General features: G+C 38.7%; 1 protein-coding gene across 3 annotated transcripts in view; it reads left to right on the plus strand.

Moving 5' to 3' along the window:
* LOC127447770 (sialoadhesin-like) overlaps positions 1-10,140 on the plus strand; it is a 32,421-nt gene extending 22,281 nt beyond the window's left edge. The window contains exons 4-10 of one of the 3 annotated variants that reach the window (XM_051709842.1): positions 1,642-1,917; positions 2,552-2,824; positions 7,016-7,291; positions 7,947-8,222; positions 8,534-8,809; positions 9,338-9,436; positions 9,559-10,140. In XM_051709842.1, coding sequence (XP_051565802.1) covers positions 1,642-1,917; positions 2,552-2,824; positions 7,016-7,291; positions 7,947-8,222; positions 8,534-8,809; positions 9,338-9,436; positions 9,559-9,617 — 1,535 coding nt within the window. In that variant the 3' untranslated portion in view covers positions 9,618-10,140. Of the gene's footprint in view, positions 1-1,641; positions 1,918-2,551; positions 2,825-7,015; positions 7,292-7,946; positions 8,223-8,533; positions 8,810-9,322; positions 9,437-9,558 lie in introns of all 3 variants that reach the window. The other 2 variants (XM_051709834.1, XM_051709849.1) reach the window with 2 other exon arrangements.
* Positions 10,141-24,858: the final 14,718 nt, after the last annotated feature.

The following is a 24,858-nucleotide window of genomic DNA, read 5'->3' on the forward strand; positions in this document are numbered from 1 at the left end:
TTCTCTTCGCCTGTCGAGTTATCCACAAGCAGGCTTGATGAAGCGTAAATGTGATACTGAAAGCTGATTGGCTTGAATGGTTATCTCTGATAATGATTGGTTATGAACACAGGAGGCAAATTTCATTTTGGTCTTTTTTCTCTCCTCTACAAAGAGCTGTAGAGGAGAGAAATCAGACATCAGTGATGCTGTTACACTGACTGTATCAGGTGTGTTCACATTCAACTCTGTTCAGGACAAATTACACTGCAGTGGTATTTAGACACATTACAGAACTTTGAAGAAAAAAGAGAGAGAGAGAGAGAATGTTCTGGGTTCAATGAAAGTTAATCTCAATCAACACCATTTGCAGCATAATATTGATTACAACAAAAATAATTTTGACTCGTCCCTCATTTTCTTTAAAAAAAAAAGCTAAAATCGAGGTTACAGTGAGACACTTACAATGGAAGTCAATGGGGACGATTTTTGGAGTGTTTAAAGGCAGAAATGTGAAGATTATAATTTTATAAAAGCACTTACATTATTCTTTTAAAATTCATCCATTATTAAAGATGTAAATTAGTTTAAATCGTCAGTTTTACAATCATTTTAGGGTTTTAGGTTTGTTGGCATTACATCATCATGGCAACAAAGTTGTAAAATTGGCTATAACTTTACACAGAAAAGGTTAGTAAATGATTTTATGACACTAAAATCATGTTTACACAAATATTGTTTATGTCTTGTGTCTATACTTCTGAAACTGTATTTTAACATTTACAGATTGACCCCCATTTACTTCCATTGGAAGTGTCTCACTGTAATCTTGAGTTTTGCTTTTCTTAAAGAAAAGGAGGGACGAGTCAAAATTAATTTTAGTGGTAATCAGTATTATTCCACAAATGCTGTCAATTGATCTTAACTTGTATTAAACCCAGAATATTCCTTTAAGTTATAAATCACAATCCAATCTGGCACTGGAACTGCAGTCATATTCCACTGAGTCTGATACACTCATGTTCAATAATGTCTCGAACACCATGACTGAGCTGCTGGTTTTACTCCTCTGATCAATGTGTTTTGTACATACTGACATAAAGTCTCTTGTGTTGTTATCATCATCTGCAGCAGTGACTCGAAGCAATATAGAAATACGGTTCAGTAGATTCTTGTGTGCTGAAACATCCATGTTTTTTGATACACAAAGAAACCACTGCATAGTATTTGTTTTTTCTTCATGTTTTTCATATTAAAATAGAGTTTGAGTGTGAGACATCGGATGTTTTACCTCCTGTCTCAGTCATGATTATATCTGACCTGTTACAGTGGAGTCGAGCGACAGATATTAAACATGTTTTAGAGTTAATGAGATGAGTGTCAATGATTGATTGATGAAACTGAGACATGATCTCAACATTACTGTCATATGAGCTATAACCTGCTGATGGTAGAATATATGTAACATAGTACTGACCACCATATGTCAACTGGAACACTGATCCTAATTAAAGAATCGATTTCATTTGACTGTGAAACACTTTGTACACATGAACTTAAAGCATAAACTCACATGTGTATGTGTGTGTGTGTTCATAACTCTGGATGCAACATGTGTGTTGTGTAAAGTGAGAGTTGTGTGTTTGTTTCTGGTTCTTACAGAGAGACCTAAACCTGTTCTGACTGTAAATCCTAAAACATCACAGATATTCAGAGGAGAGACTGTTACTCTCACATGTGACATACAGGGGACAGAAGTGACACACTGGACATACAGATTGCGGTGTGATGGTGCTGATGTTCAAGACTTTTATAAGAAAGAGTTCAAGATTACTGCAATGGACAGCAGATACAGCTGTAAATGCAAGTGTTTCGCTATCAGCACATCTAGACAATTCAGATCTTCCTTCAGTGATGAAGTGTCATTTACTGTCATCGGTGAGTGATCATCTGTTATATTATAATCATATGCATCAGTCAGCAGATACACAGTTTTCCTGAGCAACTACTGGGCGACACCATGATAATTATAATTGCCTGTTTTGTGTTTCTGGTCTCGAGACACAATGTAAAAACTACCGAAACGAGCGATTCAGACGGAGAACAACAAACATTTAAGTGTTATTTGGAGTAAAAATTACTTTCAGGCTCAACTTGTGAAGTTGTTGTCTGTCATAACAACTCAAATTAGTGAATGATATCAACATAACAAACCTCGGACCATCACTTCATGATATCTACATACTCAGATGAAGCACTGTCAAAAAAACAACAAATGCTCTTCTCGACTCTGTTAACTATCGGCACTTTAAAATCACATGTTTTTGAAAATGTTTACAAATGTAATACTTTAAACATCACATTACCCGTTAAGAATACACACCGATGTGAGTGAAAACACTGGAGACGGAAATTAAAAACAGACGAATCGTGAAACACTTCTGCGTTCAGGAAAAAGGTGGATATGTGTGTTGTTGTACTTATTACATTTATTTGAATGGATTCAGTTCTTCAGGATCTTCAGATTAACTGATTACAGTCCAATTATTGTATTAACTTGTGTTTTATACAGAGAGACCAAAACCTGAAGTGACTGTAAATCCAGATCATCATGTGTTCAGAGGAGAGACTGTCACTCTCACATGTGACATACAGAGAGAAACACACACTGAGTGGAGATACAGCTGGTTTAAAGATGGACACATTCACTCATACACATCAACTCCAGATCTCAAGATCAGATCTGTTTATGAGTCTGATAGTGGTAAATACAGCTGTAGAGGAGAGAAAATCAGTGACTCACAGAGATCAGACATCAGTGATGCTGTTACACTGACTGTATCAGGTGAGTGTTCACATTCAACTCTGTAGATAAACTCTGTTAAATAAATAAACTCTGTTAAATAAATAAACTTATGACACATTACGCTATCAGCGTAAAGCTCGATGTCGTCATCAGAGGCGGACCGGAACATCTCCCAGTCCGTGTGATCAAAACAGTCTTGTAGCGTAGAATCTGATTGGTCCGACCAGCACTGGATCGTTCTGAGGGTGGGTGCTTCCTGTTTCAGTTTCTGCCTGTAAGCGGGCAGAAGCAGAATGGAAGAGTGGTCTGATTTGCCAAATGGTGGGCGGGGGAGGGATTTGTAGTCATCCCGGAAGGGAGAGTAACAATGGTCCAAAACCCGGTCCCCTCGTGTGTTGAAACTAATGTGCTGGTGGTATTTTGGTGCGACTGATTTTAAACTGGCTTTATTAAAGTCCCTGGTCACAATGAACGCGGCCTCAGGGTGCGCGGTTTCCTGCTCACTTATCCTCCCATACAGTTCCTTGAGTGCCCGGTCTGTGTCGGCTTGTGGGGGAATGTACACAGCAGTGATAATGACCGCTGTGAATTCCCTCGGTAGCCAGAATGGTCGACACAGAAGCATGAGAAATTCCAGATCAGGAGAGCAGAAAGACTTGATAGAATGTACGTTCCTCTGATCACACCAGGATTTGTTGATCATAAAACATACACCACCACCTCTGCTTTTACCTGAGAGGTCTTTCACTCTGTCCGCTCGGTGCACGGAGAACCCCGCGGGTTCAATGGCTGAATCTGGAATCTCTGCAGACATCCAAGTTTCCGTAAGGCAGATAATGCAGCAGTCCCTCGTCTCTCGTTGGAAAGAGATCCGCGCTTTCAGCTCGCAGAGCTTGTTATCCAGAGACTGAACATTTGCCAGTAGAATAGTGGGTAGCGGGGGTCGATTTCCGTGGCGTCTTACTCTGATGAGAACGCCGGCTCTGTTTCCCCTTTTCCTTTTGTGTTTCCGCGGTCGTGCTGCCCAGACAAAGGACTCCGCTTGCGTGTTTGTAAACAGCAGGTCGGCATTGAGGAATTTGAAGTCTGGTTTACGGTGTGAAATTGCTGAACCAATGTCCAAAAGTGTTTGTCTGTCGTAGACAATAAGGCAGACAACATCCAAGACAAAAAACATAAGAATTGTGAACAAAACAAACAAAAGACTGCCATGTTGTGTCGGAGCTTGCAACGCAGCAGCCATATTCTGCACCATCTTGAGTATGACCTCAATGCCCATCGAGGGTAGTGTGAGCGGACGAACTGAGAAGTCGGGTTCGTACAGAAAAAGATGTCCCCCACGAAATCGTCAGTTCGTCATGCACCTCCGGGAAGATAGCATCATGTCATTCAGTCTTTCACATGTTTTTTAGATCTTCCAATAACTTTTATTCCATCGCTATTTTGGCATATTTTGAAAGTTTCTCTTCACCTGTCGAGTTATCCACAAGCAGGCTTTATGAAATGTAAATGTGATACTGAAAGCTGATTGGCTTGAATGGTTATCTCTGATAATGATTGGTTATGAACACAGGAGGCAAATTTCATTTTGGTCTTTTTTTGGACGCTTTTTGGACAGAAGCGGATTATGTTGTGCCATTTGAATATCCATTTTGATTGATCAGTTTACTAATGAGAGGAGGCATTATACCGTCAGACTCCTCTGGCATTCATATCGATTCATACAGTAATTTAAACTCACCTGTCTACCGTACATGAAAGACAAATAAATAGAAAAACATATTTTTGCATTAAAGGCATCTGAGTTGTGTATGTTAAATTAATTAAAACAACTTTCATTTTGAATATATTTTTGCGGACACTGAGCCATTTTTGTTTATTTATTTTTTATCTTTGTGCAGTTTAAAGTGAACTCAGTATTTTATTTTATTTTATTTTTAATATGTCGTCTTGGACTTACTCTGCTATCTAGCAGCATGGATGCAGCATCATTCAAATGCAATAGTTTGCAGTTACTGATTTCATTGTTGAAATTCAGTATTTGCAGTCAGCCAGGATTCATTTAAACCCAGAGTGAAAGTGTCAAATAACAGGGGACCCTCCCCATGAAGAATAAAAGAGCTTTTATAAGGTTTCTGATATGACTGCTGTCTTCATCTCATGTGAGTGCTCGTGACTTTATACATTTGTTTCAAAATTATAATTCATTTCTTTGGTAGTAAAAACTTGTAAATGAGGGAAAAAACTGAGTTGCACCTTTAAGATCATGTCATTGAAGCCACTCATGAGATTGATATATTGTATCAAACATTCACCTGACACACAGCGGAGTAGAGCGATAGTTTATTCATGTTCATTCTATAGACAGGGTCATCAGACCCAGCAAAAAATTAAAGCCCAAATTCTGCTTAAAACCCACAGAAAGAAGTTTAAAATGATGCTTACATCAGTGTCTAAAATTGGTGTGTTTGTGATTTATGGCAAAATTAAAAATAATTTTTATTGCTGTGTTATTTATTTATTTATTTTGAAAATATTGAACAGACATATTTAAAAAAAATAAAAATTAAACATGTATTCTGTATTTCAGGGAATAATAGTGAAAATAAAGTATATGATTGCTTATGTTTTGTCCCAAAATGTGTGCTGGACTGAATTCCTCTGTTCTTTGTGTTAAATTTAAGTTTCAATTGAGTAAATTCCTTTTCCTGTCATTCCAATTAAAATTCCAATACAAATTGAAAGAGCTGTAGAGGAGAGAAATCAGACATCAGTGATGCTGTTATACTGACTGTATCAGGTGTGTTCACATTCAACTCTGTTCAGGACAAATTACACTGCAGTGGTATTTAGACACATTACAGAACTTTGAAGAAAAAAGAGAGAGAGAGAGAGAATGTTCTGGGTTCAATACAAGTTAATCTCAATCAACACCATTTGCAGCATAATATTGATTACAGCAAAAATAATTTTGACTCATCCCTCCTTTTCTTTAAAAAAAAAAAAGCTAAAATCGAGGTTACAGTGAGACACTTACAATGGAAGTCAATGGGGACGATTTTTGGAGTGTTTAAAGGCAGAAATGTGAAGATTATAATTTTATAAAAGCACTTACATTATTCTTTTAAAATTCATCCATTATTAAAGATGTAAATTAGTTTAAATCGTCAGTTTTACAATCATTTTAGGGTTTTAGGTTTGTTGGCATTACATCATCATGGCAACAAAGTTGTAAAATTGGCTATAACTTTACACAGAAAAGGTTAGTAAATGATTTTATGACACTAAAATCATGTTTACACAAATATTGTTTATGTCTTGTGTCTATACTTCTGAAACTGTATTTTAATGTTTACAGATTGACCCCCATTTACTTCCATTGGAAGTGTCTCACTGTCATCTTGAGTTTTGCTTTTCATAAAGAAAAGGAGGGACGAGTCAAAATTATTTTTAGTGGTAATCAGTATTATTCCACAAATGCTGTCGATTGATCTTAACTTGTATTAAACCCAGAATATTCCTTTAAGTTATAAATCACAATCCAATCTGGCACTGGAACTGCAGTCATATTCCACTGAGTCTGATACACTCATGTTCAATAATGTCTTGAACACCATGACTGAGCTGCTGGTTTTACTCCTCTGATCAATGTGTTTTGTACATACTGACATAAAGTCTCTTGTGTTGTTATCATCATCTGCAGCAGTGACTCGAAGCAATATAGAAATACGGTTCAATAGATTCTTGTGTGCTGAAACATCCATGTTTTTTGATACACAAAGAAACCACTGCATAGTATTTGTTTTTTCTTCATGTTTTTCATATTAAAATAGAGTTTGAGTGTGAGACATCGGATGTTTTACCTCCTGTCTCAGTCATGATTATATCTGACCTGTTACAGTGGAGTCGAGCGACAGATATTAAACATGTTTTAGAGTTAATGAGATGAGTGTCAATGATTGATTGATGAAACTGAGACATGATCTCAACATTACTGTCATATGAGTAAATGTGATGGAATATATGTAACATAGTACTGACCACCATATGTCAACTGGAACACTGATCCTAATTAAAGAATCGATTTCATTTGACTGTGAAACACTTTGTACACATGAACTTAAATCATAAACTCACATGTGTGTGTGTGTGTGTGTGTGTTCATAACTCTGGATGCAACATGTGTGTTGTGTAAAGTGATAGTTGTGTGTTTGTTTCTGGTTCTTACAGAGATTCCTAAACCTGTTCTGACTGTAAATCCTAAAACATCACCGATATTCAGAGGAGAGACTGTCACTCTCACATGTGACATACAGATGACAGAAGTGACACACTGGACATACGGATGGCAGTGTGATGGTGCTGATGTTCAAGACTTTAATGAGAAAGAGATCAAGATTACTGCAACATACAGCAGATACAGCTGTAAATGCAAGTGTTACGCTATCAGACCATCTGGACAATTCACCTCTTACTGGAGTGATGAAGTGTCATTTACTGTCATCGGTGAGTGATCATCTGTTATATTATAATCATATGCATCAGTCAGCAGATACACAGTTTTCCTGATCAACTGCTGGGCGACACCATGATGATTATAATTGCCTGTTTTGTGTTTTTGGTCTCGAGACACAATGTAAAAACTACCGAAACGAGCGATTCAGACGGAGAACAACAAACATTTAAGTGTTATTTGGAGTAAAAATTACTTTCAGGCTCAACTTGTGAACTTGTTGTCTGTCATAACAACTCAAATTAGTGAATGATATCAACATAACAAACCTCGGACCATCACTTCATGACATCTACATACTCAGATGAAGCACTGTCAAAAAAACAACAAATGCTCTTCTCGACTCTGTTAACTATCGGCACTTTAAAGTCACATGTTTTTGAAAATGTTTACAAATGTAATACTTTAAACATCACATTACCCGTTAAGAATATACACCGATGTGAGTGAAAACACTGGAGACGGAAATTAAAAACAGACGAATCGTGAAACACTTCTGCGTTCAGGAAAAAGGTGGATATGTGTGTTGTTGTACTTATTACATTTATTTGAATGGATTCAAATCTTCAGGATCTTCAGATTAACTGATTACAGTCTAATTCTTGTATTATTGTAAAATAGATGAATATTTACTTGTGTTTTATACAGAGAGACCAAAACCTGTAGTGACTGTAAATCCAGATCATCATGTGTTCAGAGGAGAGACAGTCACTCTCACATGTGACATACAGAGAGAAACACACACTGAGTGGAGATACAGCTGGTTTAAAGATGGACACATTTACTCCTCATACACATCAACTCCAGATCTCAAGATCAGTTCTGTTTATGAGTCTGATAGTGGTAAATACAGCTGTAGAGGAGAGAAAATCAGTGACTCACAGAGATCACACATCAGTGATGCTGTTACACTGACTGTATCAGGTGAGTGTTCACATTCAACTCTGTAGATAAACTCTGTTAAATAAATAAACTCTGTTAAATAAATAAACTCTGTTGATTCCTTTATTGAAGATGAACTGAGAAGCAACTGATGAAGACTGATTCTTAACTGATTGTTAAAGTCTTTGTCACTGAACTGTCTCATATACTCACAGATAAACCAACACCAGCTGTGATTGTGTCGCCCCAGAGTTCAGTGTTCACTGGAGACACAGTTACTCTGAGCTGTAAGTTCATAAACTCAGCAGAAGATGAACTCTGTTTATTAATGACCCAAATGTTCTTCACCACAGACTCAAAGCTCAATCCTGAACTCACATCAGATACTGCAGGAGCTGCACTGACAGGAAACACGGTGACTCTGATCTGTCACATGACTCAGACCGCTGGATGGGACTTTTACTGGTACAAACACACACAGAACTCTGAGAAAAAGAAGACAGAAACAAACTCCTACAGAGTCCATATTGATTCAGTGTCTGATGGAGGTCAGTACTGGTGTAGAGCTGGAAGAGGAGAACCAGTTTACTACACAAACTACAGTGATGCACTGTGGGTCAATGTCACAGGTGAGATTGAACATACTGTATACTTCTTTTTTACCAGTGACTGTGTTTGTAAATTGTGTTTGCACTAAGAGATCCTAAAGACAATGTGACCATAAAGCCTGATTTGCTCCTCCTCACACATATGCTCCTCTAAAAACTTGATTTTCTGTCACTCTGTACAATGAATGATGTGAGCCTCTTATAAACCTGATCATAGGTGACATCTTTCTGTTCTGAAAATATCAGGCTTGGAAACTCAACCTCTGAGAATACAAAGTAAATCTGCTAGATCATCCTAAAAAAAACAAAACAATCCTAGACAATTTTTACAATTATGAATGTAGTTGTCAAATGTATCTGTTTCACCACAACTTTGCATTGTTTTTATTTTGAGTGTAGCCAGAAAATGACTTTTAAAATGGATGGGCTAAGTTTTCACCCCCATTTTTTTTTTTTTTACTCTCTTTTCTATTCATTCATGTGCACTTGTTCAGATATACTCAATCATCATGTGTTTGTGTGTCTCTTTTTCAGTGTCACATTCATCAGATCAGATTTCTGTCTTACACACTCTCAGTTCTCTTCTGGCAGTTTGTCCATATCTGATCGTGACAGTCGTGCTGGTTTTTAAATGCTACAGAGCGAGAGGTAAAAGAGATCAATATAATCAACAGATGAAATGTTTGTTCACAAAGACAATCACAGCAGAGGAAACAATATGAACGTCTAGTTCAATGACATGTTTATAATATTGTTTTTGTATTTTATAGTTTCATCTGTTGAAGATCAATGTCAGTATGCAGTAACAGAGGAAGAAACTTCAATATGAATCTCTTTAAAAATGTTCAGAATACTTTTTTTTTACATTCCTGTTAAATTACATAACTTTTATTTTATCATACATTTCGTTCTTTTTTTATTTCTTCACATTGTTTGCTTTTATTTGAAATATTTTACATAACCTTAAAATACAGAACTTTATGTTTGGTGCTGTTATCTGGGCTTTGTGATGTTTGTCTGTTCTTAATTCTGGTCTTTAGTCTTTAGTTTGATTTAGTTTCGTGTTCTAGATTGCATTTAACTTTTTATTGTTCAAATAATTAGTAGGATAATATATAATCTGGTTTTATTTTGTGGATTTGTGTGTGATCTTTTTTCTTAAAATTAATTGTGTGCCCTTGGGTTTTAAAATATTCTTTAAAAAAAAAAAACTTTCTACCAATATTTATAAACAGAGCTTAAGGCAAATGTTGCTGTTTTATATTTGTATTACTAACATGTTGCTGTTATCATTATTATTTAACAATGTTCTTTAGGTTTTGAAACCAATAAAGTATTGCTATTTTTATTCTGAGAAACTTTTCTCACATTTGTTTTAAATTCACAGTTGATATTCTGCATGTAAACCATCATCTATTCCAAACACAACAACATCTTAAAGGGATAGTTCACCCAAAAATGAAAATTCTCTCATCATTTACTCACCCTCATGCCATCCCAGATGTGTATGACTTTCTTTCTTCTGCAGAACACAAATTAAGATTTTTAGAAGAATATTTTAGCTCTGTAGGTCCATAAAACGCAAGTGAATGGGTGCCAAAATTTTGATGCTCCAAAAATCAAAAAGTCAACATAAAAGTAATCCATAAGATTCCAGTGTTTTAATCCATGTCTTCAGAAGTGATATGATAGGTGTGGGTGAGAAACAAATCAATGTTTAACTCCTTTTGTTCTTGAAATTCTTCTCCCTGCCCAGTAGGGGGCCATATGCATGAAGAATGTGAATCACCAAAAAGAGGATGCGAGTAAATGATGAGAGAATATTCATTTTTGTGCCGACTATTCCTTGAAGGCCGATTTATACTTCTGCGTCAAACCTACGGCATAGCCTGACATGCATCTCTTCTAAAATGTAACTGCACGTTGCGTCGACACATACCACAAGTCTCTGGTTACAAAGAGGACCAATCACAGCTGTTTTGGTCCATTATATAGGCCTTTATCACAGTCTGTGTGTTGTCACATCCGGCTCTGAATAGAAGCATAACCAAACCCATCGAACCCATCGAGATGTCTATGGATGATCACAGTTATTCTAAATGAATTTAGCCAACTTGGATGCACTTGGCAGTAACCATCAGCTGTTTAATCAATTCTTTGGATTAACTCAGCACTTCACTGTGAGTTATCTAGCACTTTAATGTGTAATAGTATCTGAGCGAGTTACAGTTTTCCCAGTTCACGAGGAGCTGCGCATGCTGTTCAGCTCAAGTCCGAAGGGACAGCGTTTAAGTGTTTTAATGTTGTCGTTTTCCCTGTTGCAACATGCTCATCTCCCGTTTGTAAATATAATACAGTTGTAGACACTGGGACAGTTTCACCTCTGTTTTATTTACATTGCATTCGGTCGTGACTCACGAGTGGACACTTCATTAATCATTGAACTCAAACCACAAGGATATAACTTCCTGTTACAGAAAGGTATAAATATGATGTAACACACAAGCCAAATTCCCTTAATCATCAATCACAGTGGGTTAGACTAAAGAATAAAGTTATGATGTGCAGAAAAATGTTGTTGAGCTTCACAAAATGGAAAATGGTTATAAGAAAATAGCCAAAGCATTTGAAAATGCCCATTTCCACTATCAGGACAATAATTATCAAGTTCCTATCAACTGGCCTGGAAAAAGACGTGTGTCTATAGTGAGGAGGATCGTTAAAGTGACCAAAGAATCTCCAAGGGTCACAGCTGGAAAACTGTCTTAATAAAAAAAATAAAATAAAAAAAAGTCAGACATCACCTACATCACCACAAGTTGTTTGGGAGTGTTTAAAGAAAAAAAAAGCCTCTGCTCTCATGCAGCAACAAACTAAAGCATCTTCAGTTGCCAGACATTACTGGAACTTCAAATGGGACTGGGTTCTATGGTCAGATGAAACAAAAAAAAAAGAGATTTTTGACAGCAAAAACACCAGAGATGGGTTTGGCGGACACAGAGATTAAGTATCCATTGCCCATGGTTAAATGTGGTGCTGGATCTTTAATGTTGTGGGACATCTTGTTCGGATACATGGCATCACGGACTCTATCTTATACTGACAGATAAAAAATCTAAACCTGGCTGCCTCAGCCAAAAAGCTTACAATGGGCCCTGGATGGAATCATTACTCAGTAAAGAAAAACAGTGTCATGTTATTTAATGATTTTAAACAGGATTTATGTGAGTGGGGAAAACTTCACAGAGTATAAGTACAATTTTTTTATTGGAAGAATGCAAGAATATATACAAAACGAGAGCACATTTACACATTAAAGTGCATTAGAACAAGACAGGTGTATAAACTAAAAAATATAAAATATACTATATATATATATATATATATATATATATATATATATATATATATATATATATATATATATATATATATATATTCTGAGTATACAGAGTATTTGCAGTGATGATCTTTTTTTTTCTCCCCTTTTTCTCCACAATTTGGAATGCCCAATTCCCAATGCGCTCTAAGTCCTAGTGGTGGCGTAGTGACTCACCTCAATCTGGGTGGCGGAGGACGAATCTCAGTTGCCTCTGCATTTGAGACCATCAGCCCACGCCTCTTATCATGTGGCTCAATCAGGAGCTTGTTTTTCATTAAGTTATAAGCGAAATGCGACAAAATATATTTTTACAGCTTATAAATTCAAAGTTTTTTTTTCCTCCTCGGGACTTTATATTAATTTGATATATGAGTGAAATGTTTCCTACTTGCAAATTTTCCGATCAGCATGATGATTTGACCGGATGTTTGACAGTATGTGTTCAGTAAATAATCATATTTCATGAGTTATGAAAACCGTCCTGGTTACTTGCGTAACCTCCATTCCCTGATGGAGGGAACGAGAAATTGTGCCGATGTAGTGACACTAGGGGTCACTCTTGGGAGCCCAAGACACCTCTGGTATTTGATAAAAGGCCAATGAAAATTGGCGAGTGTTTTTTTTTGCATACCACTCTCCCGGACATACGGTTATAAAAGGAGCTGGTATGCAACCACTCATTCAGGTTTTGTGCTGAGGAGTGGAGACAAGGTCCCGGATATTTCAGCAGGTAGTTCAGCATTGTGGCAGGAGGGACACAACGTCTCATTCCCTCCATCAGAGAACAGAGGTTATGCAAGTAACCAGGACGTTCCCTATCTGTCACTCACTCGACAATGTGTCGATGTAGTGACACTAGGGGTCCTTATACAAAACTCCCCACAACTGGCTGAACTGTGTTATGTGAACTGGCGGTGTGTGACGGGCAGACCACTGTGTGCCTCATAGCCAGCACACTAGGCCGACACGTAACCTCCCCCAACACTGTTATGAGTGTCGAACGGCCCTTTGGGGACAAGTAGACTGCCCAAAAGATAGAGACGGGCTAGCCCAGTTGTGGCCTCTTATCCTCTTTTTTTCCTCTCCACAAAAAAATGAATTAACTGACTGGGCCACCAGGTCTAGTCGGGGGGGTGTCACTCCCAAGAGGAAGACACCGTGGAGACCACACCCCACCCAAAGTGGCGGGGGGGGGGGGGGTATTTTGAGTGGAAATATGTCACATGGTCTTGCCGAGCTTTGTCGGAAGTATGTCATGTGGAGAAATCCCATGGTAGGCCCTACCCTGCGGGGGAGGAGTTTCTACAAGCATGGTTAATGGGGCAGAGGGGCCTCTGCCCAAGGAAGATGCAGTTTACCAACAGGGAAACAAATTAGTAGAAGATATACGTTGCATGGGGTTACCTATGGGGAACCACCACATGCAGAGCACCTACCCCAGTACAGGGCTTAGTTAGCACGTGTACTGAGCCAGTTTCTCCGCAAACTCGTCTGCCACATGGCTCAGAGGAAATCAACCAGGGAACACAGTTTGTGAACACTACTGGGAGTCAACGGCACATGTCTTCAGCTCAGGGGAGGTGAAAGGCGCTATGCGAAAGTGATACACCCGGCCAGCTGTCCCGGACTTACCTGCTTGTGTGTGCCACTACACGGGACGAAACCGGTTCCACCCGGAGATTGTAGAACCTCGCAAAGGTGTTGGGTGTTGCCCAGCCCGCTGCTCTGCAAATGTCTGTTAGAGAGGCGCCACTGGTCAAGGCCCAGGAGGCCGCTACACCCCTGGTAGAATGGGCTTGTAGCCCTACCGGGGGCGGCACGTCCTGGGCGTGATATGCCATTGTTTTGGCGTCAATGAGCCAGTGGGCGCTTCCTTTCCGCTGTCCACCAAAGCAGACAAAGAGCTGCTCAGAGACACCAAAGCTCTGCGTGCGATCCAAATAGATTTGTAAAGCGTGCACTGGACACAGCAACATCAGGGCTGGGTCTGCCTCCTGGGGCAGCGCTTGCAGGTTCACCACCTGGTCCCTAAAAGGGGTCGTGGGAACCTTGGCCACATAGCCCGGTCGGGGTCTCAGGATAACTTGAGAGTAGCCCGGACCGAACTCCAGGCATGTTTCGCTGACAGAGAATGCTTGGAGGTCTCCTACCCTCTTGATGGAAGTGAGCACAGTCAGAAGGGCAGTCTTCAAAGAGAGTGCCTTAAGCTCAGCTGATTGCAAGGGCTAAAAGGGGCTCTCTGTAGACCCTGAAGAACTACAGAGAGGTCCCATGAGGGAACAAGGTGCGGTCTGAAGGGATTCAACCTCCTGGCTCCTCTCAGGAATCTGATGATCAGGTTGTGCTTCCCTAAGGACTTACCGTCCACTGTGTTGTGGTGTGCTGCTATAGCAGCTACATACACCTTCAAGGTGGAGGAGGACAGCCGCTCTTCCAACCTCTCCTGCAGGAAGGAAAGCACCGATCTGACTGCGCATCTCTGGTGGTCTTCGCATTGGGAAGAACACCACTTAGCGAACAGACGCCACTTCAAGGCATACAGGCGCCTCGTAGAGGGGGCCCTAGCCTGAGTGATCGTATCTACCACTGTGGGTGGTAGACCACATAAGTCTTCCACGTCCCATCCAGGGGCCAGACATGGAGATTCCAGAGGTCTGGTCATGGGTGCCAGATGGTGCCCCGTCCCTGAGAATGAAGGTCCTTCCTCATGGGAATTTGCCAGGGGGTGCTGTCGCAAGGAGCGTGAGGTCTGAGAACCACGTCTGGGTGGGGGAGTAGGGTGCTACCATGATGACCTGCTCCTTGTCCTCCCTGACTTTGCACAGGGTCTGTGCAAGTAGGCTTACTGGGATAAACGCATATTTGCGAAGTCCAGGGGGCCAGCTGTGTGCCATTCTTGGGAGGCAAACAGGTCTACCTGTGCCTGCCCGAATCGACTCCAAATCTGCTGGACCACCAGAGGGTGGAGTCTCCACTCTCCCCTGAGGGTAACCTGGCGTGACAGCGCGTCCGCTGCAGTGTTGAGGTCGCCCGGGATGTGAGTGGCTCGCAGCGACTTGAGGTGCTGCTGACTCCAGAGGAGGAGATGGCGGGCGAGTTGTGACATACAATGGGAGCGCAGACCACCTTGATGCTTGACATATGCTATCGTTGCCATGTTGTCTGTCCGAACTAACACATGCTTGCCCTGGATCAACGGCCAAAACCTCCGCAGGGCTAGCAAAATTAACAGAAACTCGAGGCAGTTGATGTGCCAACGCATGATTTTTTCATTTTTTATTTTTAATAAATTTGCAAAGATTTCAAACAAACTTCTTTCATGTTGTCATTATGGGGTATTATTTGTAGAATTTTGAGGAAAATAATGAATTTAATCCATTTTGGAATAATGCTTTAACATAACAAAATGTGGAAAAAGTGAAGCGCAGTGAATACTTTCCGGATGCACTGTATATATATTACAACCCCAGATCCATAAAAGGTTGGGACGTTATGGAAAAGAAAGTGCTTCAGCAACACACTATTTGATGTTTTACCTTGTGAATTTATTATTATTATTATTATTATTATTATTATTATTAATATTCACACTTTTCAACACACACCAAACAAGTTGGGACAGTGGAGTGTTTACCATGTGTAATACCACCATTTCTTCTAAAAACACTTTTTAAGCATTTGGGCACAGAACACACAAGTTTGTTAAGTTTAGCAAGCTGAATTTATATAAACTGCGATGCACCTCACTCACCTCTGCCTGCATCATCTTGGTCATAGGATGGACTACACTCTCTTAAAATGGAATACATAGACAGTAAATTAATTGCCAATCAAAGGGTTTATCAGCCAAATAATAAAGGACACTGCATCTACGTGCACTTCTGCTGTCAATACAGGACGGACTTCAAAGACTTTGTCATTAATCTTACAGTTCATACAGAATACTTTAGTTTAAATATTGGCCACTACTTAATTGACAAATTTAAACCATGACTTGTTTTACACAAAGATAACTAATATCGGCATTACATTAATTCTGTTTAGCCTGAGAGGAAGTGCTATACAAATAAAAATGGCTTGACCTGAAACTCTTTCAAGTTCGTTTTACTACGTTGAATGGAAAAATGGTGTGTTCTAGCAATTAGGCAAAGTAACAGCCAACATATAATGATGTTTTGGATGATCTGAAGTCAAAACTAAAGCATGCCATAAGGAACAACATGGAAATGCTGGACATGGCTAATTTATTCTATCAATCACTTAGGCAAAAGAGTGTTTTGCTTTAAACACATTTGTTAAGAAGATCAATTCAAAATAAGTTTTCACCCTATATTTGTGCATGAACAAAAAAGTAAATGATGGTGAATCTTATGTATCATTGTCATTGTGTCATGCCTCTCCAATCTAAAATTTAATTATAAGACTTTTACTGTTGTTTCTTCTTTAAAGCGTGGGACTGGAACACAAAATTTGAAATAGAAATGTTATGAGCACCCTTATTAAAAACCTAAACATGCCGCCAGTCATTATTTTTACATGCAAATGAGCTTTTGATTCACAAAATGTTTGCCAGAAGTTTGCAGCTCTTCACCGGTACTGGTGAACCTGCAAGCCAGGCAACGATGGACAATTTGTTGCAAGTTTGCATGTGAAAGTTATCAGTGGAGAATTGGTGGCAAGTTTGCAGAATTTGCCGTGAACTTTCGATTTTTGTAAGGGTGATTAATATTTTCCAATTGTAACATGACTTATGTGGCAAGGCACACCATACCAAATGATACACCAGAATTTACACATCGATTCAAATTACAAGTATAAGAACTGTGACGGGGTTGAAATAAAATAATCCTTTAGAGATAATTAGAGGGTTTGTAATGATAAAAATCTAACTATTAGTAATTTGAAACTGAACCAGGACTGGGGTAATAGTTTAAGTATCGTCAGTGACTGAAAAACCCAAATTTTTTGGCCTCTCATCTGAATATTGTGTGGGATGTATCCCGCCATAGTCCCCACAGCCCTTCTTTGGATATGATTTACTGAAAGTTCAGCAGTAACCGTTTCAAACCATCATCATTCGTAAAGCACAAAACATTGCAAAAATCAGAAAATAATCAAAAAGTAATAAAATGACTGGTTTTAATCTGTAAACATTTATTGACTGATTGAAAAATAACACTTCTGGTTATGTGAACTACTGATCTCTGCTCTGACACTTTGAATGTGATTTTCTATGCAAAATATGCAAATAGGTGTCAACTAGGTGTCACTTTTACTTATCTAATAAAGAGTGAAACATTCTCATGAAACAGACAGTGGAAAAGATTTGTGGACACACGTTCTTGTCTCTGTTAAGAAGAGTGTATTTGTGCTGGTGTTGGTGTCTCATCATGAGGAGTGATTTGCTCTTTGTGCTGTTTTCAGGTCAGTTTCTTTTTGTTTTCAAATTGTTTATTTTCCCAAATGTAAAAACACAACAACATGAGGATGAATAAGAAATTGATGGATGGGGCTATTTGTGTGTATTACTTGCCAAGTGAACATTGAATCATAGTGCATAGTGAATAGAAACGTGAAATTAATACTACAAGGTTGAAATGCTTAAATATTTGTTCTTCTGTTTATTTAGTGTAAAACAGGATGTAAGATATTTCAAAGCAAATACAAAAAATAGATTTGTTGAATATTATCAAAAGACTAAAAAATATAAAATATTTTGCTGCTAGTACAGTTTACTTACAATAAGCTAATTCAACTCAATTCTTGACTTATTTGAACACAATTTTGCAACAACTTGATTTATAGAGTTCAATACATTTGAAGGTGTAAAATGGAAGTTTAATAAATCCATTTTGGCTGGTACAACATGACTATTTGTATGGAGTTAATGCAGCATTGCTGAAACTGGGCAGGGGATTTCTAGTTCCCAGCATGTTTTGCAGGAGACTTGATGGGGGAAGTAAATGGCTCTGTTTTCATACCTATATAAGGTGCAGCACATTAGAACATGCACTTATGTAACCGGTCCTACTCAACCCACTCAGAGCGGGTTTCAATCCAGGGTCTCCTGCATGGGTGGCGGGCACACTAAAGAGGAGGCGAAAGGCTACAGACTCTAGTGTCAATCAGTAGTGTGCCTCTTAAGACCAGGGGGGTGAGGTTTTTACACATTGCACAGCTACCTACCAGCTGGCTACCATTACACTTATGCCAATTTTCAAGATGGCACTAATGCAATTTTTGTGCCAGGGCAAGGCGCAACTGGGCGTGGATGGGTGTGTTCATGCAAACTGTGGGTGTATATATGGGAGGTCTATGTAAATGAAGTGGTGCAAAATCGAATTTACTATTTTGGTGAGAAATAAGGCATTGCGCTTTAGACATCTGGTGCATTTCTATATCCCTGACAATCACTGTCAGTACTAACCATGATTTGTGTGTCAGTAGATCAATGTGATTAATTATATTCACATTCTCTGTAATTTTAGCCTTGATACAGTTAGTCCTGACAAGCACCACATTGCCCATGCATAAATAGGAGCGTCACTAATAGTATTTTTTATGACAACATGCACTAGACAGACAGCTTTATATGTTTCCATTCAAGTTACAAATTTAATTTATGCTAAACATCAAAATATTGCAAGAATAATTTGTGAATAAAGCAGCATTTCCATCTCATGTGCTCAAGAGAACAAAATTGGGGAAATGATAGCCACAGTGACTCTATTATTAAATTTGTAAAAAATCTTGCCGTTTAGAGCACGCAGACAAAACAACCTGTAGAACTTGTTTGCTAACAATCAGTGTTACGTGTTATGTCTGGAAGCAGGAAATCATTAGCCATGGAATTCTGTGCCCCTCTGAAAGAATACTGATGTGGGCCCCCACCACTCATATCTTGTGTAACCATGTGCTATGAACCCACCTACTAGGAATTTCTTACAAAATAACTAAATAGAAGCATAATGTTTTTATTGAACATTAACAAAAGCTAAATACACAAATGAAAATAAATATAAAAAAACTCAGCAAAAAAAAGAAACGTTGCATTTTCAGGACACTGTATTTTAAAGATCGTTTCGTAAAAATCCAAATAACTTTACAGATCTTTACTGTAAATGGTTAAAACAATGTTTTCCATGCTTGTTCAATGAACCATAAACAATTAATGAACATGCACCTGTGGAACGGTCATTAAGACACTAACAGCTTACAGAAGGTAGGCAATTAAGGTCACAGTTATAAAAACTTAGGATACAAAAGAGACCTTTCTACTGACTCTGAAAAACACCAAAAGAAAGATGCCCAGGGTCCCTGCTCGTCTGCGTGAACATGCATGAGGACTGCAAATGAGGCCAGGGCAATAAATTGCAATGTCCGTACTGTGAGACACCTAAGACAGCACTACAGGGAGACAGGAAGGACAGCTGATCGTCCTCGCAGTGGCAGACCACGTGTAACAACACCTGCACAGGATCAGTACATCCGAATATCACACCTGTGGGACAGGTACAGGATGGCAACAACAACTGCCCGAGTTACACCAGGAATGCACATTCCCTCCATCAGTGCTCAGACTGTCCACAATAGGCTGAGAGAGGCTGTATTGAGGGCTTGTAGGCCTGTTGTAAGGCAGGTCCTTACCAGACATCACCGGCAACAACATTGCCTATGGGCACAAACCCACCTTCGCCGGACCAGACAGGACTGGCAAAAAGTGCTCTTCACAGATGAGTCGCGGTTTTGTCTCACCAGGGGTGATGGTCGGACTCGCGTTTATCGTCGAAGGAATGAGCGTTACACCGAGGCCTGTACACTGGAGCGGGATCGATTTGGAGGTGGTCTGGGGCGGTGTGTCATAGCATCATCAGACTGAGCTTGTTGTCATTGCAGGCAAACTCAATGCTGTGTGTTACAGGGAAGACATCCTCCTCCCTCATGTGGTACCCTTCCTGCAGGCTCATCCTGAAATGACCCTCCAGCATGACAATGCCATCAGCCATACTGCTCGTTCTGTGCATGATATCCTGCAAGACAGGAATGTCAGTGTTCTGCCATGGCCAGCGAAGAGCCCAGATCTCAATCCCATTGAGCACGTCCAGGACCTGTTGGATCGGAGGGTGAGGGCTAGGGCCATTCCCCCCAGAAATGTTCAGGAACTTACAAGTGCCTTGGTGGAAGAGTGGGGTAACATCTCACAGCAAGAACTGGCAAATCTGGTGCAGTCCATGAGGAGGAGATGCACTGAAGTTCTTAATGCAGCTGGTGGCCACACCAGATACTGACTGTTACTTTTGAGTTTGACCCCCCCATTTTGTTCAGGGACACATTATTCCATTTCTGTTAGTCACATGTCTGTGAAACTTGTTCAGTTTATGTCTTAGTTGTTGAATCTTTTTATGTTCATACAAATATTTACACATGTTAAGTTTGCTGAAAATAAAAGCAGTTGAAAGTGAGAGGACGTTTCTTTTTTTTTTCTTTTTTTTTTTTTGCTGAGTTTATATTAGTATATACTGTATATACACACAGTGTATATACACAAAAATACAATCTTTCTTGAACAGTATCAAGTATTATAGTAAACATTTAGAAATTGAAATAAATGTAATGCAATGTAATATAAAACAGCTTAAATTACTAGTGCAGTATTCATGTTTCAATTACTAGATATAAAATAGTAGTACTTCAAACAAGTAAAGTTATCCAGCCAAGGGCAGAGAGTTGTTTTCTTGACAAATGTCTTAGTAAAAAGTATGGCTGTTAATCGATAAAATTTTTTTATCGCATTAATTGCATGCATGACATACCGATTAATTAATCAAATTAATTGCAATTAATCACATACATCATTATTTGATGTATGAAATAAATAATGCATAATTATTCAGATATATTATATTATATATTATATTATTTCACAAAGTATAATATATAGGGCCTGTAAGAAATATCTAATACTGATTGAAAATCAGTTGGAAATAAATTGCATTATTGTGGCAGATGTATAAAGCATTGATTAGAAAAGAAAAAAAATGTGGCTTAAGAACTCAGTATATTATATATTTTATACTCATATCATTGAACAAGCCTGCAGTTGACAGCAATCTGTTTTGCATTGAATTCATCAATGTGTTCAGTTCTCACACTAAACGTTCTTGCGTTCGGTCTGTGATATTTTTAATTGTTGCTCAATGTACATGTTCCTCAGACGGATACATTTGGAGCATCCCACTGGTTTTCAGCATCATAAATGACACATTTTTAGGATGATGTGTCAAGTTTAAAATAGTGGAAACTTTGAAAATCGCATCTCAAGACTCCTGTATTCTGCTGTGACTCCTGCTATCCTCAGTGAGCGATTCTCTGTCTGTTTCTGTGCTGCTTGTGAGGTTTGTTGAGGCCACCTATAGACGCGGCACGTAAAAACAGATATACTTCAAGCTTGAATTGCTTGTATGGTAGGAAAATCTGTATTTTTATTACAGAATTTACTTACGCGTCAGGGGGCATGATTAATTGCATTATTATTTTTTTTTTTTTTTTTAACATGCTGTTCTTTAGATACTTAATCACTCTAAATTAAAGCGTTAAATCGACAGCCCAAGTAAAAACATATCAGACAGTGGCTGGTCTGTAATGCTGCATTTACACTGTAAAGCACAATCCATAGTTTCCATATTTTGACACATATCTTTTTTGTTTTACTGGCAGTTCTTATAAGGTGCCAGCATGGTGTCCTGCTCCCCCTAAACTAAATCAGATGGTGAAATGGCCATGGCACCCCCCATTCTGTTTGACATCCCTAGTGCACTAACCTGTCTTGAAAAAGAATGTCTTGATAGATTGGGCTCCTCCAGTTCTCCTGGCCTCCTGCTCATTCTTTTCCACTCATTTCTAGTGTGTGATTTTCTCAGTCTCCTGTCATTTCCACTACTTTATTTAACTTCACACTTTAGAAAGTTGACTTACTCATGTTAAACTATATTATGCATATTGGCATTTATGGTCATCAACCATCCTGCTTTCTACATATTGTATCTGCATCAGCCATTGAAACCCCATATCGGTTGACCATTTGAGAACATGATGACCGAATTTTATTCCTTTAATATTTCCCTCCACAGTTCTGAACTCCAGTATCAGCTCTTTGACTCGTTTCTATCAATTTGTGGCTCAGCCAATGAACTGGACGGATGCTCAGATGTACTGCAGACAATATTACACTGATCTGGCCACCACTGACCAGACAGATGTTAAGTTGTTACAAGCACAATATATGGACTATGCATGGATCGGACAGTACCGGATGAATGATACTGCTCCCTGGATCTGGTCTGATCAAAGCAACTTCTCACTCAGTTCATCGTACGGACAGTCGGACCAAGTCAATAGCACCCCAGACTGTGTGACAACTTATGCTGATGGATTTTGGTACTATTGGCCATGTAACGAAGTGTTCCCTTTTTTTTGCTATGATGGTGAGTAGGCCTATTTGGCATACTGTATGGGTCAACAATAAAGAAGGGTGTCTTATCTTTTAAAAAATATATCTTAAAACATGTAGTTCTTAGAAATGTTATTATTATTATTATTATTATTATTATTTAAACATCATGTGTTTTTTTTTTTTCTTTTTTTTTTTACTACATAAATATAATGTTTTTGAGGGTTGTACCATTTGACATTTTAATTGTCTTTTTTTTTTTTTTAAGTTTCTATTTCAGTTACAACTCAAGAAACTGGAACAACATCAGCCTTTACAGGTATGTAACATGTATTAACCAAATATGTAATGTAATAATGTTTAGGGGGATTTAATGTCTTCCGAAGTGTGATCTCTTGAACATCTCTGTACCATCTGCATTAGGCTTTTCAGTCTCTTATACAGTTAGTGAACACACCTGTGTTGAACTTTCTGGTGGACTATTGTTATCCATGTAGGAATATAATTCATGTTTTGTGATTGTGATTCTGGAAAAATATACTGTATAATGTATATGATTCCTTCATAGGACTGAATCACACATTACCTTTTTCATGTTTCTCTTTTAGTCACAACTCAATTCACTGCAACAACACTGCCCTCTACAGGTAGGTAACATGTATTAACCATATACATCACATGTATGCAGTGGCAGTTCTAGACCATTCTAAAGGGACAGTTCACCCAAAAATGAAAATTCTCTCATCATTTATTCACCCTCATGCCATCCCAGATGTGTGACTTTCTGTCATCTGCAGAACACAAATGAAGATTTCTTGAAGAATATTTCAGCTCTGTAGGTCCATACAATGCAAGTGAATCGGTAACAATATTTTGAAGCTCCAGATGCACATAAAGGCAGCATAAAAGTAATCCATAAGACTCCAGTGGTTAAATCCATGTCTTCAGATGCATTATGATTGGTATGTGTGAGAGCAGATCAGTATTTAAATAATTTTTACAGTAAATCTCCACTTCCAACCAGCCCTGTTATAAGCATTCTAGAGAGGACAGAGTTCTTCTTCTGTTTCTTGCCGATTTGCATCCTTCGTACATACTGCCACCTACTGGGCCTTTGAGCAAATATGGTGTATTAATTATTTTGCTTTCCTTTATCCCTCCCTTCTTTATTTTCTTTCTCCTCCCTGCACAGTAGGTGGCGATATGCACAAAGAATATGAATCACCAAAAAAACAGAAGAAAGCTGTCCTCTCATGAACACCAACAGACCAAATGCTTAAATTTTCCACGTGCCGTTCCTTCCCACACATGGTCAAGCCGTCAGGCTTTCAAAGTGTCCTCGTTTGACCACGATCTTTATTTGAAAGCATTCAATGCATGCACACTACAACTGCTTTGTGATACTCCTTAAGCACTGTCAACGGCAGGCGCATGTGCAGATGATGCGGAAAGATGCAGACTGTCCGCGTGCCTGGAAAAACTAGGCTGTATGCGGACAGCCCGCTAATACTGTGTTGATGACAAAATTTATGTCATGTGCATTGTGTACTGCACCAATTTCTCCTCATGTTTCTCTTTCAGTTGCAACTGAAGTCAATGGAACAACATCGCCCTCTATAGGTAGGTAACACATATTAACCGTATACATCACATCAGATGCATGAAGTTGACTGTGTTGCTTTTTACTGACTTGTCTTTTTTTATGTTTCTCTTTTAGTTACAACTCAAGTCAATGGAACAACATCACCCTCTACATGTAGGTATGAACTATACACATCACAAAAACAGCTACTGTAGATATGGAGCAATGGAATGGTCTCAAGACATGTTTATTTATATATTTTTATTATTAATTGTATTATTATTTTATTTTTATTACTTCTTTAAATTTGATAGTTAGTCTTAAATTAGCAACGATCATAGTGCAAGGGTCAATTTTCCCACGACTTTCCCACAGAGGAAAAGACAAGACGAACACAGACACTGAGAGTGGAGGTGAAATCAAGTCAAAATAAGAACAATCCTCAAGTGCAGAAAGTGATTTTACAGAAGGTGAGTCCAAATAATTATTGGTGAATAAACCAAGACGGACTGTAGAGTATGTCATTTTGTAATTCAAATTGAAACAATAACAATTTAAGTGTGCAGTAATACCATGACAGCTTGTATTTCTCTTTCTCAGATGGAGCAGGTACTGAAGCAGAAGGGGTTACCATATGATGCCAAACCATCTTGGAA

The sequence above is a fragment of the Myxocyprinus asiaticus genome, chromosome 1 (assembly GCF_019703515.2).
Source record: "Myxocyprinus asiaticus isolate MX2 ecotype Aquarium Trade chromosome 1, UBuf_Myxa_2, whole genome shotgun sequence".
Taxonomy (NCBI): domain Eukaryota; kingdom Metazoa; phylum Chordata; class Actinopteri; order Cypriniformes; family Catostomidae; genus Myxocyprinus; species Myxocyprinus asiaticus.